Source organism: Vulpes lagopus, chromosome X (genome assembly GCF_018345385.1).
Source record: "Vulpes lagopus strain Blue_001 chromosome X, ASM1834538v1, whole genome shotgun sequence".
In the NCBI taxonomy this organism is placed as follows: Eukaryota; Metazoa; Chordata; class Mammalia; order Carnivora; family Canidae; genus Vulpes; species Vulpes lagopus.
Genome location: NC_054848.1, coordinates 100,611,115 through 100,629,415, shown reverse-complemented (window position 1 = coordinate 100,629,415; position 18,301 = coordinate 100,611,115). Strand labels below are relative to the sequence as shown.

At 36.1% G+C, this 18,301-nt stretch overlaps 1 protein-coding gene and 1 long non-coding RNA gene across 7 annotated transcripts in view; one reads left to right on the top strand and one right to left on the bottom strand.

Moving 5' to 3' along the window:
• Positions 1-14,462, top strand: part of SMARCA1 (SWI/SNF related, matrix associated, actin dependent regulator of chromatin, subfamily a, member 1) — a 73,243-nt gene extending 58,781 nt beyond the window's left edge. For 2 of the 6 annotated variants that reach the window (XM_041741759.1, XM_041741756.1), the window contains 2 exons: positions 12,501-12,642; positions 13,660-14,462. In XM_041741759.1, the coding sequence (XP_041597693.1) occupies positions 12,501-12,635 (135 nt within the window). In that variant the 3' untranslated portion in view covers positions 12,636-12,642; positions 13,660-14,462. The remainder of the gene's footprint in view (positions 1-12,500; positions 12,643-13,659) is intronic. The other 4 variants (XM_041741754.1, XM_041741755.1, XM_041741758.1 and 1 more) reach the window with 3 other exon arrangements.
• LOC121483321 overlaps positions 1-17,067 on the bottom strand; it is a 37,125-nt gene extending 20,058 nt beyond the window's left edge. Inside the window, exons 1-2 of the long non-coding RNA XR_005985730.1 lie at positions 16,688-17,067; positions 2,788-2,866 (exon numbers count right to left, since the gene is read on the bottom strand). This is a non-coding gene — a long non-coding RNA (uncharacterized LOC121483321). The remainder of the gene's footprint in view (positions 1-2,787; positions 2,867-16,687) is intronic.
• Positions 17,068-18,301: the final 1,234 nt, after the last annotated feature.

The following is an 18,301-nucleotide window of genomic DNA, read 5'->3' as shown; positions in this document are numbered from 1 at the left end:
TTGGCAGATGTTTTATAAGATCAGATATTTCTTAAAACTTTAACATAAATTTAGAGTGTTCTTGGACTGTTAGAATGTCCCTGTCAAGTTTATGGAATACATAATACTGGAGAGCTAGCAAATACTTTGGATTAACCCAGATTCAAAAGGAAGGAACTAGAGAAATTGGAATGATGGATAGGTTGAATTTCACAACATGAAGCTTAATAGAAATAAATTTAAAGTGCTGTGCTTACACAAAAGGATATGAAGAGGTATATATGTTAATAAGAAAAAAGTTAAAAATAAAAACATTAAGAATTAATCTGTAGCATGAAAGGCTTAGGTTTGAGGTAGGAAAGTTTGACAGGGTTCTTTGGATCATTGAAATAGATTATTGAAGGACAATGTAAATAGCTTTTCTGTTAGCTTTGAAAATGAGATTCTGTTTTGACTCTGAAGACTTTGGCAGTGAGTTAGTTAGCCTTTTAAGGTGTCTTCTAGCTCATTGCATCTATGACCATGTTTAGCAGGGAACTCCTTTCAAAAGCCATGATTTAAAAATTTTTAGCTAGTTGGAGTTTTATGTGTGTAATGATCTCATGTAGGGCAGCATCAACACCTTGTAAGAGACATCTGTCTATTTGCATTTGTCAGTGAATCATGTTTAAGATCATAAATGCCCTTTTATGCGATAAAGCATTTGCTGATTTTTGAGTATTATTTCAGTGGTACCTTACTAATTTTTTAAAAGGTTGAGAATTTAATGCTCTTTTCAGTTTCTATAATCATTAAACTAAAGCAGAGTATGAAACAGATTCAAAAGTGAAAGAAAAACCTTATATTATTTGTAATAAGAACATGGCTATAGAACTCCATAACCTGATTTTATTTTCTGAGAAAAACCCCGGCATATTATTAACAACCACTAGATGTCTCTGAACACCCTTGTAAAGGTTCTTATTTTCCTCCATCTTCTTTCTACAAAGCATTTACTTCTTTCTTTACCAAGAGATTTAAATCTCCAATGTATACTTTCCAAAGAGCAGATATTAACTAATTACATGATTGTGAAGTGAAACCTTTATTTTGTCTGTTAATAATGAAGATACCTCTGTCCTCCTGGGAGGTGGAATTTATGATTTCTAAAGAATCTTTAAGAACATATAGTAGTTTATTTCATATTTAAATATTTTAATCCAAAGTTTTTTGTTTGTTAACTTTTCTATCATACTGTTTTTATTTCCCTCCTAGCTAGTGGATAATTTTTGTTTATATTTCTAGATTTAGAGTATAGGTAATATATTTTAGAACATGCATACAGTTAGGCTGTCTTTTTGGAATATTTCATGGCATTATCAATCATTAGGGAATTAAAGGAATGGATTATTAATAATTTTAGGTGATCTCTTTGCCTCCTTATTTTAAATAATTGTTCTTGTATAGCGAATCACATGTACAATCTAGGAAGAAAACTTCTTGAAAAAGGCAGTTGGAGGGGGGCGCCTGGGTGGCTCAGTCGGTTGAGTGGTTGAGCATCTGCCTTCAGCTCTGGTAGTGATCCCAGGGTGCTGGGATCCAGCCCCGTGTCAGGCTCCCTGCTCAGCAGGAAGTCTGCTTCTCCCTCTCCCCGCTCCCCTCACCCTACTTGTGCTCTCTCTCACTAACTCTCTCTCTCTGAAATAAATAAAATCTTAAAAAAAGAAAAAACTATTGTTACTTCCAAAATTAGTTTCATTGAAAAATCCTATCTTAGAAATACAGAGGATGTAATTTGATTCATTATGTGAGTGTGTCACTGTGTTCAAATTAAAATCTTAATGAGTAAACTTTAAACTTGGCTTACTAAAGAAGCTATCTTTTAAAAACATAGTTTTGTTTAAAGTTGACTCTTCTTTCCCAGAGACACCAATAAATAGTGTGAAATACTTAGGAAAAAAGTGAAAACCTTGGTAGTTATATTTTATTCAGACATTTCAAAGTGTTGGATTCATGGCTTTTGACTTAACTAACAGTCTTAAAGTGCTTAAAGGCATGAACCTCCACTTTTAAATATGCCTCAGTTTGAAAGCCTTCAGCTAAAGTATGAAGATTTCTTTGAGGCTTTTCTCCATTTAAAACTGCTGGCTATACAAAAGAGGAAATGAGTTTCAGTTCTATTTCTATGTGCTAAAAAGATTGTGATTTTTTTTTCTCTGAGAACTTGTGTGGTCTTTAAGTAAGTAATCAGTTGCTATTGAACTACATAAACAAGTAGGAAGGATATGATCAATTTAGATTTTTAAGCTCAGAGCATGTGAATTGCCCTCTCATTTTCCTGCTAAGAAAAATACCATGTAATAGGGTCTTAGTCTTAGGACATTCAAATATGATCAGATTTAAAAGGACCTTTACCAAGTGACTATAAGAGGAGATGATAATACTGTGTTTGTATAGTACCTTTTATGTAATACCTGCCAATTTGTTTACTAACATTAGCTCATTAATTTTTTGGCATTACTTTTAGGGAATGAGTTTCAGGGTATTATCTCCATTCATTTAGTGACAGACTAACGTGAGCGGGAGATTCGAGAAGAATCTGAGAGATTCAAAAGATCTAGCACATTATTCAAGTTTACTGGAAAGGACATGTGGAAAATACCCAAAGTTTAATCAGTATTTCCTTAGACCTGCTTAGCTCCTTTTAAGGACTTGTAGGAGAAAAGACAGAATTTAACTTTCTAAGATAAAGAACATTTCTTGATGTAACCATTTATTGCATCCTTGGTGGGTTGCTTTGTCTCAATTTTAGTCAGAAAGCATTTTTACCTTTTAGCCTTTGAGGAGCTTTTTTCTTTCCTCTCAGGCACCTCAGGAAGCTGTGTGGGCACTGCTTGTAGCCATGTACCTTGGAGTTGAATCAAAGTATTAGTAATGAATTGCTTACAATTGCCCTGCCTTAGGTAGTTAAATGAATTTTTCTGACAGCATCTCAGAGGAAGAATCGTACACTATTGTATACAATGTAATAAAAATTCTGTGTTATCACTGTTTGTTTTCAAATCACAGCTTTATTATTATTATTATTTTTTTTTCACAGCTTTATTATTAATGAAAGTCTTCCCTATTTAAAATTAAGGCAATGACATTCCTCATTAGAATTGTAGGAGAAGAAAATTCTTTTTATTTTTTTATTTTTTTATTTTATTTTTTTTTTTTAGAAAATTCTTTTTAGAAAATATTGCTATTGCTTTTTTAAAGATTTTATTTATTTATTCATGAGAGAGACACAGAGAGAGGCAGAGACATAGGTAGAAGGAGAAGCAGGCTCCCTGTGGGGAACCCGATGCAGGACTCGATTCCAGAACCCTGGGATCATGACTTGAGTGGAAGGCAGACACTCAACCACTGAGCCACCCAGATGCCCCTTGCTATAGCTTTTTCTTAGCTTGCAAGCAAATGTTTATTAAGCTATTTGGTACAGGATATTATATAAATCATTTGTCCAATAGAGAGGATTTTCTTTATACATACTTTAGAAAAATGAATGTCAGATTCAAAAATTTTCAACTTACTCTATAGTCGCAATAATACTTCTGTTTGTTGTTTATGCAGCATAGTCTAGGATATTTCATACAGAATGCTGCTTGTGATTTTTTGTTTTATATATTAGTACTTAATTGTGTGATAATAGCCAGTATTGTTATTTTAGAGCATTACAATGAACTGTGAAAATATGAATTAATGCAATATTCGTAAAATTGGTAAACTAAAATGTATTGATGGGTTCTTCTTGAGTATAATATTATTAAAATATTAAAAACAAAATATTTATGTTCACAGGGATATATTTCCGGTTGCATTTAAAAGACTAAAATGTCCCTTTTCACCCTTAATTAAATTAATTTAATAAATTAATTTCAATTTAAATTCTATTTGCCAACATATAACACCCAGTGCTCATCTCATCACATGCCCTCCTTAATGCCCATTACCCAGTTATCACATCCTCCCACTTACCTCCCCTCTGCAACCCTTTGTTTCCCAGAGGTAGGAGTCTCTTATGGTTTATCTTCCTCTCTAGTTTTTCCCCACTCAGTTTCCCCCTCCTTATGTTCCCTTTCATTATTTATATTTCACATATGAGTAAAACCATATGATAATTGTCTGTCTCTGATTGATTTATTTCACTCAGCATAATACCCTCCAGTTTCATCCACATCAGTGTAAATGGTAGGTATTCATCCTTTCGGATTCAGAGGCACGTACAGGAGACGTAGTGCTTAACTTTGCCTTGAAGGTTAGATTAGAGGAATGACTTCCCAAATGAGGTCCTTCTTGGATCCATGTCTTGAAAAACTAGGAGTTGGCCATGGGACTACATTCTGGGTTGTGGAAATAGCCTATGCAAGGGTATAAACAAGCACAGCATATTCAGAAATTGCAAGTAGGTTAGTATGGTAGGGTGAGTAGGGAAGTACTGAGAGATAAGTTACTGAGAGATAAGTAAATAGCTGGTATCCAGATTATGAAGGGTCTTGTCTACTGTATAGAAGTCTTCTGTCATTAGTCTATAGCAAATGAGGGGAGTCATTGAAAGACTTTAATAGGGAAGTGACAATGATCAGATTTACATTTTAGAAATACTGTTCTAAAGGGTTGTGGAAGGGGAGCTGGGTGGGGGATTGAGGTAACTGGGTGACAGGCACTGAGGAGGGCACTTGATGGGATGAGCATTGGGTGTTATATGTTGGCAAATCGAACTTCAATAAAAACAAATGAAAAAAATAAATATAATACAGAACAAATTTTCAATAAAGAAAGTAAAAAAAAAAGAAATACTGTTCTGTGGAAGTGGGCAAGTGTCTACCTCAGTCACCACATAAACTGATAATTCCCAAATTTATATCTATTTTTCCTCTGTTCCTCCTTTTTTCCCCTTCCCTTGGCTAAAGTATCACCATCTACCTCAGAGTCCTTTAAAAAGAAATTTTTTTACTACTCTCTTAAACTTAAAGTGCAATTGGTTATATCTGAAGGGACCAGCATAGCACCTTGCACAAAGTAGGCATTCAGTGAATAATGAGCATGGAACTGTAGTACTTCAGTTGGCTTCTATATCATAAACTCCTGCATTTGAATCAGATTTATATAGAAAGCAAAGAAATGTAGCAATGAGTTTGAGTTCTTTTCTTTTCATCTACCTTTTTCTAATCTTTTTTTATTTATTTTTTTATTTTATTTATGATAGTCATACAGAGAGAAAGAGAGAGAGGCAGAGACACAGGCAGAGGGAGAAGCAGGCTCCATGCACCGGGAGCCCGATGTGGGATTCGATCCCGGGTCTCCAGGATCGCGCCCTGGGCCAAAGGCAGGCGCCAAACCGCTGCGCCACCCAGGGATCCCCTTCATCTACCTTTTTCTAATGATAGACTTTATTTGGCTGTTATCCGTGAGGCTTTTATTTTTTCATAAATTTGAATAATCTGTTATAAATATCAGGTGTTTTATTAGCAAATATAGTGTTGGATTTAAGACTGATCTGTTCTAATAATCTGAAATACAATAAATGCACTAACAGGAGTCCATTTTATGTATTTATACTTATGTGCTATCTTGTGAGGAAGTGACAGTAACATTTTATAAGTAATGCTGTTTAAGCAGTAACAGGTAAGTAAAAGTATCATAACATTTGATACTTGTTTGAGAAATACAGGATATAGTTATTGGAATATTAACTCCCATTTAACTGCCAGTACTTGGGCCCTGAGATTCTAATATAGAATGCTGTTGCTTTTTAAAAGTATGATAGAGATTCAGAAGTGGCAAAGAACCTGGAAAATATACCACAGAATGTACAGCTGAAAGTCCTGATTCTGAAAGTAAAATATAGGGAGTTAATAAAAGAGCAAAGGAGGAAAATACCCATTTTGTTTTACTAAGAACTGTAGAAGAAATTTCTGACCTTTTTTTTAAAGATTTATTTATTTATTTATTTATCATAGACAGAGAGAGAGGCAGAGACACAGGAGGGAGAAGCAGGCTCCATGCCGGGAGCCTGACATGGGACTCGATCCTGGGACTCCAGGATCGTGCCCTGGGCCAAAGGCAGGCACTAAACCGCTGAGCCACCCCAGGGATCCCCGAAATTTCTGACTTTATAGAACTACCTAGAAATTTAGAGGTGCAAATGTCGAGCGCAATTTATTTTTTTGCCCTTGTTCGTTCACCTGCTTTTGACTTTGAACTATAACAGGCACAGACCTTCTGTCATTCAGACTTAGGTAGGCTTAATGTCTAGGATTTTAGTACATAGGAAATGTAATGTGGAGCCTCTTTAATCTCTTTCAGTAAGTCACTTCAACTCTACTGATGCTTTCTGTGCCTTTTGAGTTGATGCTTTGAAGCGGAGTATTGGGGCAAAGGATGTTTGAACTTGGTGCCTGGCATGATTGATATTCACCACACAGTAAGGGGCAGCGCTGCTCATTGCAAACATTTCATTATTTATTAAATAGAGATACATATCTTAGTATTCAAAACTTGAAACTTGGATGACTTTGCATTGAATAGAATCACAAACCATTTAGAAAGGTATGGAAAACCAAGGCAGCATAATTTGTTTAAAGTAAATCTAAAGACTAGTTTAAAACAGGGTTTGTCAAACTACAGCTCCCCCCACCTGTTTTTGTATGGCCTGCAAGCCAAGAATTATTTTTATATTTTCAAATGGTTGGATGAAAATTAAAAAGCTATTTTGTGACATGTGAAAATGATACAAAATTCAAATTTTAGTATCTGTAAGTAAGGTTTTATGGGAACACAGCCATACTCCCTCATTTATGTATTGTCTACAGCTGCTCTCATGCTACAGTGGCAGAGCTGAGTAGTTGTGACAGAGACTGTTTGTTCTGCAAAGTTGAAAATATTTACTATCTGGCTCTTCACAGAAAAGATGTGCGCTCTGGTTAAAAGAATGTGTAGGAAAGATGGAAAGAAAGAAATTATATAACCAATGGTAGATATAAGTGCTATAATAGTCCTTTAAGAAAAGTGTTAAATGAAAGATGGTTAAAAGGAGAGATACTTTAGCCTAAAAGAGAGGTGTTTGGGAGGTCTGGTGGTGATTGTGATGGAGGCATTAGAGCTGCCTTGTAGTATTTGAAAGATTGCCGTATAGAAGAGGAAATCAGCTTGTTCTTTGTGACTACAAAAATTAGACCTAGAACCAGTTGTTGGAAATATAAGGTAGCATTGTATTAGTTAAGATTTTTAACTATTCCAAAAGTGGAATAGACAACTCTGGGAGGTAGTCTATTGGTAGTCTCATCGGAAGAATTCAGACAGGCCAGACAACTAACTAGCAAGGACCTAATAGAAGGGCTTCAGCATCAACTCGAATGATTTTTAAAGATCCTTTCTAATCTTGAGAGTCTGTAATTTTATGAACTTGCACTATTGTGGATCTGTATCAAAGGAAAATTTCCAAGTACAAAATACACCTTTGATTACATCATCACTTCTGCTCAAAAATCCATTAATGAGATCCTTTTGTCAGCTAAATTAAATAAAATTCCTAAGTTCGGGCAGCCCCGCCGCCTGCAGCCCAGGGCGTGATCTGGAGACCCTGGATTGAGGTCCACGTCAGGCTCTCTGCATGGAGCCTGCTTCTCCCTCTGCCTGTGTCTCTCCCTCTCTCTTTCTGCATCTCTTTGAATAAATAAATAAAATCTTAAAAAAAATTCCTAAGTTCTTCACTGTTAGTGTCTAGGTTCTTTGTATTTTGATCTAAACTTAGCTTTATCTATCACTCTTACCCTGCACAGCATTTTCCAAGTTGGTTTCTACCAAACATTGTTCTAGGATATGCAAATCTATGATATGCAGAACAAAGCTTCTGTGTTCAATTAGATTTGGGAAATGCTGATACTGAATCTTGCCCTTGATGCTTCCAATTTACATTAAAGTACTAAAAGCTCTCGAGAAGTCCTGCCCTGAATAAATTTGTTTAACTTTTTAAAAATCCAGTATCTCCCACACATGTATGAACACATAATACTTTTTCCTTTTTGCCACAGATACTAACACTGTAGACCAATTTTCCATTTGTCATTTTCTTTTTATTTGTTAAAGATTTATTTATTTTAGAGACAGAGAATGAGAGAGAGAGCATGAGGGAAAGAGGAGCAGAGGGAGAGGGAGAGGTAGAGAATCTCAAGCAGGCTCAATGTTGAGCACAGAGCCTGATGCAGGGCTTGAAGTTAGGGCTCTAGGATCATGAGCCAAAACAAGAGTTGGACATTCAACTGATTGAGCTACCCAGGGACCCCTCTATTGTCATTTTCTTATTCTCTCTCTCTCTCTTTTGTTATTTACACATCCTCTCTTTTCCTCTTGTGTGCTCTTTCTCTCCTTCCAACTTCATTCCTAAATCTAGTGTTGGGAAATGGTGAAGCAGATAATTAGACCACAGAATTGTGTAAACAGTTTGAGACCACATAAAATATTCCCTGTAACCCCAGGGAAATAGGAATATAAAGAGGTACAATAATTTAGGAGAATATGAATGTGAAAGGAGAAATTATATAAGATGAAGGTGCTTTTGATATCATGAAATTTTTCATAGTCAGTTATTCAAAAAGCAAATCACTTTTATTGGTAATTTGGCCTTTTGCCTTGTAATTTCTGGTTTTAGCTAGTGTTCTGTTTACGATACCATCTGTTTAGGCAGTGTTTGAGCATGTGAATAAAAAATGAGATTGCTATCTGTAGAGAAAGTGACATCACCTATTCTAGGAAGGTAATGTCCATACTCTCCCATTCCTTGGTGCCTTTCTCTAAAGGGTATTTTTCTGTGTCTGGAGTAGTTAGTGCCCTGTTAAAAGGAATGAAGGTAAGAACTTATTATACAGTCTATTTATAATCATTTGGAGATGTTCTACTTCCCTGCATATGAGACAGTCTCAAAAGTATTAGTTTTTTCCCCTGAATACCCATATGAACCATGAACATGTATCTAAAGATATCTGCAGTCACTGGTAACTATTACTTATTGCGAATAATAACAGCCAGAGGGTACGGCTTAATGATTCAAGAATCAGCTTCACATAAAGACTCTATATAGTCTCCCTAGAAACCAACAGTCCAATCTCATCAGGGTCAACTTAGCCCTTTTTTATAATAGATAAATTGAATAACATGCTGTTTAATTTGTATGTGTGTTATTGAATGAAGCTATGAAGAGTATATGGTCTGCATATAAAGATACAGCTATTGTTTTGGTAAGTAAGGTTGTTATTTTTCCTAAATTATTTAACCGTGGGTAATTGAGGGTGCAAAAGAAATTTGAATGCACCAGTGTTTTGTAAAGTTATTTTTAATAAATAGTAATATTTTCAAAACATTAAGGAGGATTTGTTTTTGGTTAGATTATCTTTGGTTTTCCGCCTCTTTTTGGGCTTGAATTTTTAGGAAGTAGAAAATGCCTGGATAGTTGATCATCTTTCTGTATGTATCATTTCTTATGTTGTATGTCATTTTTCTGGCTTTTATTTAGACAGTTAAAATATACTAAAAAACCATTTGACACTTCTTAAAAGCATTATAGATGGCCCAGGACCTAAATGTTCATTGCAGAAAATTTGGAAAATGCAGTCTAGTGTGAAAATGAAAATAAAAGCTAGCATTGGTTCTACTTTCAGAGATAGCTGCTGCTGGCCACTTGTAATGCTGTAGTTACTATTCTCTCATGTATACAGTAAGATGTGTCCGTGTATTCCATTTTCAAATGATCCAAAAGTTTAGTTTTCAGTATTTCCCCACTAAAAATAATACTTCTCCAAAGATTCTTTTGTAAATTTTTGTATACATCTCTTATTTCCTTACATTAACTTCCTAGGAGTGGAATTGTTTGTTCAAAAGATAGAAAATTTTTTTTTTTAAAGTTTTTTTTTTTTTTAATTTTTATTTATGATAGTCACAGAGAGAGAGAGAGAGGCAGAGACATAGGCAGAGGGAGAAGCAGGCTCCATGCACCGGGAGCCCGACGTGGGATTCGATCCAGGGTCTCCAGGATCGCGCCCTGGGCCAAAGGCAGGCGCCAAACCGCTGCGCCACCCAGGGATCCCAAAAGATAGAAAATTTTTAAGATGCTTCATTGATATTCCCAAATTGCTCTCTAGAAAGGTATAGTCTATTTTTAAAAAGATTTTATTTTCAAGTAACCTCTACACCCAACGTAGGGCTCAAACCCACAACCTGACAACAAGAGTCACATTCTCCACCAACTGAGCCAGCCAGGTGCTCCGAGAGGTGTAGTGTATTAGTCTCCTTGGCATGCCATAACAGAATACCACAAATGAGGTGGCTTAAACAGGAGTTTTTCACAGTTTTGGAGATTGGAAATTCAAGATCACAGTGCCTGCAGGGTTGGTTTCTGGTGAGGTCTTTCTCCCTGGCTGGTAGACTGTGCCAGCTCACTGTATTCTCATGTGGCTCTTTCTCTGTACAAGTGTAGAGAGAGGCATCTCTGGTGTCTCCTCCTCTTCTTATAAGAAGACCAGTCCTGTTGGATTAGATCCCTACCCTTACAACCTCTTTTAACCTTAATTACCCCCTTAAAGGCATTATCTTCAAAGATAGTAATATTGTGGAGGTGTTACGCTTCAACATGTGAATTTTGGGGTTTAGGGAACAATGCAGTTTACAGCAGGCAGTAACATTAGCATCCCATCATCAATGAATGAGAGTTCCCATATCCCCATCTTATTGCCAGCACTGGGTATGTACACCACATACACATACATGCACGTATCACTGGCAATTTGATAAAGATGGCATTGTTTTACTTTGCATTTCTTTGATCATTAGTTTTAGTGGAAATTTTAAAAATATTTGGATATTTTAAATTTTTGTGAGTTTTCTATTCTTATACTTTGACCATATTTTTTGTTGGGGTTCTTAATTGCCAGTAAACCTACATCTTCATTTTTGTGTTTAGCTATTTGCATGTATCATTTTTGCTTTTTACAGAAAAGGAATTATACTTTAGAATGGTATTTATCTATGATTTATCTTTAAATACAGCTGAGTATACAGAGTCAATATATGTATTTATATTAATGAATCCTGTTTAATGCTCACTATACATTCATAAAAACCATTTATAGTTTGGATGCATTGATTTGCTGGCAATGAAATATAGGTAGTGGCAAGATTAATACAAAATCTTTTCAGGTATTGTTTAGTTTGCATTAACAAATACAGCAGAGTTTCCTGAGATACGCTCCTCAGAACTCTAATCCCTCAAGACATCCTGTGAGAAGACATTTCTCCTGGTTGAATAGCTTTGGGAACTGCTTGCATCCTCTATCTGCCACCTAGTGCTTGACAGAGCTTACCAGGAATTTAAGTCTTTGAGAAGCCCTGGCATAAAGAAATCTGTTTGTTTGTTTGTTTGTTTGTTTTTTTTTTTTCACAGATTTGAGTAACTTTATTTGTGTTTTAAAGTGATTTTTAAGCCTGTTTGTTTGTTTATTTATTTATTTATTTATAAATCTGTTTGACATTTGTAACCCGCATACCTCCAAAACTTATTTTGGCATAGGACAGTATCCCCTTTTTTGTTTATGTGATTTTTAAAAAGATTCTATTTATTTATTCATGAGAGACAGAGAGAGAGAGAGGCAGAGACATAGGCAGAGGAGAAGCAATTTCCCTACATGGAGCCCAAAGTGGGACTCGATTCCGGACCTCGGGATCATGCCCTGAGCCAAAGGCAGATGCTCAACTGCTGAGCCACCTAGGTGTCCCATGTTTATGTGATTTTTGTTAACTTTTTATTTTGAAATGATTTACAGGAGGTTATAAAGAAATGTATAGGAAGGTCCCATTCACCCTTCATCAAGTTTTCTCCGATGGTAATATATTGCATAACTATATGGCAGTGTCAGAATCAGGAAATCCATATTAGTATAGTCCATAGAGCTTATTCGAATTTCACTGGTTATATACATGTACTCGTGTGTGTGTGTCAGTGCAGTTTTACCAGAGGTAGGTTTGTGTAATCAGCACCACAAGACTCCCTTATGCTAGCTCTTTATAGTCACACACACTCTCCCCCCCACCCTTTGCTAGCTCCCAACCACCATTGATAAGTGCTTTATTCCTAAACTTTCATCATTTCAAGAATGTTCTATAAATGGAGTAATATGGTATGTAACCTTTTGAAATTGGCTGTTTTCACTCCATGTAATTCACTTCAGGTTCATCAGACTGTTGTGTGTGCCAATAGTTCTTTCCTTTCTGTTGCTAAATAGCATTTCATGATATGGATGGACAATGTTTACCCATTTTCCATTGAGTGATTTTTACTGCTCCCCATATTTTTGGTGGAATCTCTTAATACCCTGTATGAATTTTGTTCTGAAGTACACCAACTTGAGAAATTCTGTACCACAGAAATGATACCATTAAATAATTACTACTTTTTAAAGATTATACCTGAGTTGCAGAAATTAAAAATATTTTATTATTTGGTTTAGGAATTCCAGAGACGCTGTAATACTCTGATTTCATTGATTGAGAAAGAAAATATGGAAATTGAGGAAAGAGAGAGAGCAGAAAAGAAGAAACGGGCAACTAAAACTCCAATGGTAAAATTTTCAGCATTTTCCTAACTTTTAGGTAGATCTCATTTTTTTTTACATAATTAAAATGCCTATATTATGTTTAATGCCACATGATACCTATTATAAAAACTGTTTTTATGAAGTGCTAATTTGTTTTTGACAGAAAAAGAATACACTACAACCGCATTCCCTATTTGTTTATAGAGCATATGGTTAGGAACTCCCTCGTAACAGGGCTCAGTATTTAAAAAAAAGTTCCTTCATGCAGAAGTATAATGCAAGTAAAATCCTTTAAATTGAGACTCTGGTTGTCATCGGGGAATAGGAGAAAGGGTGGGGTGGGATGGGATGGGATGGGGCTGAGATTGAAACTGGGAGTTCTGATTTGATCAAATAAGTTTTCTGATCTTTGTGGAACCATGAGTGCAAATGAGAACTTTGAGCAGACAGCAAAGCTTTACTTGGTTTATTTGGTAATAAATTAACTGTTGAATAATAAGGTGACTTGATATTAATCTAGTCAGGATGCCTTGTATAGTTACAATTTAAAATATTCTTTAATAGATCATATTATTTGAGTGTGGTTAAGTAAACTACCATATTTCATCAAGTCTAAGATGCTTCCTATTGTAAGACATAGCATTATTTTTTATGTTTCGCCAAGTAAAACTGCTGCCAAGTAATTAATTTTTCATCAATTGTGAAATGCATCTAGATTTCAGAGATGCTAAAGTGAAAAAAATGCGCATCATAGAATATGTGAAATATGGTATTTTAATATCTATCATATGGTTTTAAAAAATAATACATTCATAAATAGCATTTTGCCCAGAAAACTTTAAGTAGTACGTAGTTCTTTAAAATGAGAGTACATTTATAGTACCATGTGAAAGTAGACATTTGCTGACTATTTTTGATGGGTATTTTATGTCTTTTCTTAAAAAAAATCTTTGAAGGTTATTTTACATTGGGTTATATATATTTTGTTGGGCTATATAGAACATTAACTGTGAGTATAACATTTAAGTGAATATTCATGTTAAAATTTTTTTTTAATGCATTTACATCCTAGATTTAACATTGTTGGGCCATTTAAAAATGTGCATATTGGAGCAGAACATTAAATCTGTTTCCATTTTAGTCACAGAAAAGAAAAGCAGAGTCAGCTACTGAGAGCTCTGGAAAGAAGGATGTCAAGAAGGTGAAATCCTAAAGCCTAGAAATAAAGTTTTAAATGGGAAACTGCTATTTTCTTGTTCCCATCTTCAAATGCTAATTGCCAGTTCCAGTGTATTCATGGTACTCTAAGAAAAATCTCTTTGGTTTTGATTTCTTGCATATTTTATATATTTTACAATGCTTTCTACCTGAAATGTGTAGCTTTATATTTTATGCATTCTAGCAGTTTTGTGTACTGTATTTTGTGCATTTCATGTCTTCATCAGAATCCTCTCAGTCCTTGTTCCTTTGAAGCTTGTGCTGAGGTTTTAGCTTTTCTATGTTTTATATGCCGCTGCTTGGAAAGAGAACCGAGATTCTATAGCTGTATTATTGTTGTTTCATACTTTAAATTTATATGGCTGTGGAAAAATGAATTAAAATGATTTGAGGAGAAAGACTTTTTCACTTCTTTGTTGCTTTCTTTTCTATTGAGTATGGGCTTGTATGTGTTACTGCATACTGTGATTAGCATAATAATTGTTGCTTTTGAGGTCATCTAAATATTTTTTTCTGAAAGGAATAAAGGGTGAGAACAGAAAAATATTAAAAAAACCCTAATATTTGATACTGTGCTTGCTGTCAGTATGCATTACATTTAAATTATTCTCTAAATATTCAAGTGGGAAAATATAATAAAGAAATGTCTATAAGAAATTTAATTATTTCCTGTGTTTTGTGCAGTAGAAAAAGAGTTGTGTTATTGAATTGTATGGCTCACTACTATGTATTCGGTTGAAAGTTAAAGCTTTGCTTGCTGACTTGTGCGTGATCTTCTGTCCCATAGAGCTGGTTCAGAGGAGTCTGGGTATGACATGTAGATTTATTAACAACTAAGTTAAGAGTATGAAATAAGTGCTATGCATGTAGAAGAAGGGAGGGCTGGCTTCTATAGGAATACAATTATGCTCAGATAACAATCTCAAAGTGTCAGAGGTTTTATACACCAAGAGTTTATTTCTTGCTCACACTACAGATTCCATGCAGATCATAAAGATATGAGAATGGGAGGGGATCTGTTCCATAGTCACTCAAGATTCTGGGCTAATGGAGGCTCCAATGTAGCTATACCATCTGGGATATGTGGCCTTTGCACCTGCTGCTGTAGGAGAAAGAAAGGCTGAAGAATCTTATGTAGGTTCTTCATTACCTAGGCCCAGAAATGATACATGTCCCATCCACTTATATTTCATCATCCCAAAGTAGTCACATGGTCCTGTGTATGTGAAAGGGCTGGCAAATGTAGGTGAACAAATGGAATGTTTTACATTACTGCCTCTACCACAAGGGCCTGTTGACTCAGGAAAGAACCTGTGTCTCTCACATGGAACTTAGCATGTGATTAATCAGAATTGAGGTCAGGTTATAAGGAAACAGGGAAAATGGATTGGAATCTAGTGTGAAACACATAGCAAATAAGCAAAGTTGGGAATGCAGGATGGTGATTTTAGTTATTAAAACAAGGTTTGCATCACTAAAGAGTTGTTCCCTGCCCCTACCAAAATCTTTTGCATTTCCCATCAGATTCTATCACCGGTAAAACTTGGGTAGCTGTGAAATTCACACCCTCAGTCTTCTCATAGGGGTTCTGAAACCTAGGAATTGATCTAGAATGACAATCCACTGTCTGTTGGACTCTTCCAAGTCTTCATTCATTGTCTAGATTTCATATTTCTTACTGCCATGCTCCTGATTGGATTCTTTTACTGTTTCTACTCTTAGGACTTAGAGTTGTGTACTGTGTTGGAAGTTGGGGTGAAATTGAAGTGCTAGTAAGTGATGAAATTAGGACAATATTAAGTCAAGGGACCAAGAGATAACCCAAATCTATTCCTTGAGTTAACTACCCTTTCTGTAAGGTCCACAAAGAGGTGAAGGTAAGCAAAGTAATACTTCAGTAGCTGGCGCTTTGGCTCCAAACTTCAGTCCAGAGCTCATAAGCCCAAAATAAAATCTTGGAATTTTTTACTCCAGTGGGATTTAAACGCTATAGTTACTTGGGGTAAAGAAAATGATATCTGAGAGGGTTTTACTGAAACCCCCACGTTTTGTATACTGAAAAACAGTGAGCGTCCTAGACTATGATCGATCAGTTCAACATGTCTTTTCTTAGGAAATTAAGATGCAGGGTGGGAGCAGGTACAGTTAGGATCTTTAAAGTTCTTTCATGGAAATTTAACAATCTCTGCTTGTTCTTTCTCTGTTAACCCAGAGGGGGTTAATAGCTAAGCTGTATGTGAATATCTGCTTTAGGGGAAAAAATCTGCAGGTAAGTTCTTCCAGCCTTTTCATGGGGCCATTTTCCTGATCCATATTATTGTTCTTGTAAGACTTTCTAGGACCAAAGAGAAGTGAAATTCAGCTCTCCAAGATGTTCAATGAATACCTCTGGTGTCATCCTCAGAAACTTGTGAAATGGTTTTGTCCAGGACATTAACTTAAAGACCACACTATATTTAGTGAAAAAATCACCACTTGCTCTATTCCTCATCTTAGATTATATACAGGATTGTTGTCGAACATAGCCTACCAAGGAGGCCCATACAGTGACCACTAGATGATAGCACAGTCCAAATAATACAATGTTGGGGATACAAAATTCCCTGAGTCTGTATTTGAAACCTCTTTTACTGTCAGTTTTCCACAGATAAATTAAGGTATGCTAGAAAATTCAAGAGTCCTGAGAAAGAAATCCCATTTCAAACAAGGGGCTGAGTAGAGACTGAAGGGGTAGTAGCCCTAGACCGGGCTGCCCAACTGGGGAGAAAAAAACAGGACAATAAGTTTACCAGCAGAAGAGTGTGCTGTTTTCATGAATACAATCTTGTAAATGCACAGTTATCCGGCCCACCAGCAAAAATGGTACAGTCAATTGACCTTACCTGATTTCTGATTTACCGAATGTGCAAAGAGGGAAGTAAGCAGAACAGGGAGCCTGAGTGGTTTTCTTCACTCAAGACTTCTGTAGAAGATAAGAGCTGAATAGGTTTTCCAATAATCTTTGGGCTCCCACAGAGGCACTTGGAAAGTATCTGTCTGATCCATTGCATACTCAGGCTCTAATTTCCTTAGAATCAAAAGAAAGTGGTGAGCTCAGTAATCTCTCATTTACATAATGGCCATTTGTATCTCAGTCTTTATTGCACAACTCCTTTTTCTCCTGGCTCCCTGGGCCTGGGAGTGGTTATGCAATATGGAAAACTTGGATATGTGTTGGCATTATTACACAATTCTCTCATGAAATATGCCCTCGAATTTGGTCCATTATCTGAGACCTCCCAGTTAAGAGAAGTTATTGCAGCTATCTTAGTGGCTGGGTGTTTGGTTTGAAAAGCCTCTACTCAACTGGTGGAACTAACTACTGTCACCAAAATAAAATGCTATTATTTCCCACATACTGACAAAGGTCCCCACTGTGGTTTATTGTTCCTCCTCTATGGTGCAGTAGCCAATGCAGCTATTTCAGATTCCTGTGTCAGTTTCAAGGCCCATGATCATGCTGATGTCCACGTTGCTTTTTCTCTAGCTGTTATCGACTCCTGAAATCCTCAAGTTTTCATAAAATTTCAAACTTCTATCAGTATTCTATTCGATGTCTCCTTCATTTAGTCTGCCTAAGCTACCCTCCCCCATTGACAAGGGGTAAGATTTTTCTGTGGTTGAAATACATGTAGCTAATGCTATTTGTCATGTCCTCTCTCCCTCAACCTTATCATTTCTGTGTGCTCCAGCTAATTTCTAACTGCCAATATCCCTTTGTCTAAGGGCTTTGTCTGAGGACTTTATCAGAGGCCTTGGAAGGCTTTTCTACCCTTTGCATGATAGGCTGGGAGGGCTAGAGGGTTAACACCTCTGAATGGCTCTCAACCAAAACCTAATTGAGGTTGGCATATAAGTACCAAAACTCTCTCACTCCTCAAGTAAGGTCTGTCTTGGGTGTGTGATCTCTGTGGTTCTCCAGAATTTACTCATGGATTTAAGCTCCAGTCACTCAAAGTAGTGGCTGTGTTGATGACAATTTTTATTGACTTTATTTCTTTTCTTGTATCACTTATTCCCCTGTGGTATTTTCTGGGGTCAACTCCTAAATAATACTACTTGCATGAGAATCTTATCCCAGGGTCTGCTTCTGAGGAAACCCAATTTAAGACACTCACCTTGTATACACAGTTCTTAGACCTTAGTTATGTCATTAAAATGTGTAGAGTGTTTAAAGAGAGTAATGCCTGGACAGTATATCATTGATTTGTTCTTAGAAGGTCTACCTCGCTGTGGACACTTAGTAGGTGATATGATTGCATCAGGATATTCTGCCCTGGCACAAAGTGCTGAGTTCTGATGTCTCTCCATAAACAAAGGAAACCTTCTCATATAACCAGGACTTATGGCACTGGGAATTATTATTAGACAGAGGTTAAAGGGTTCCCAAGGTTTTGGTAAGGCGGAAGCTAGTGCCCAAGCTGTGGTCTCTGGAAGTGTTCTCCATGCTTGTTGGT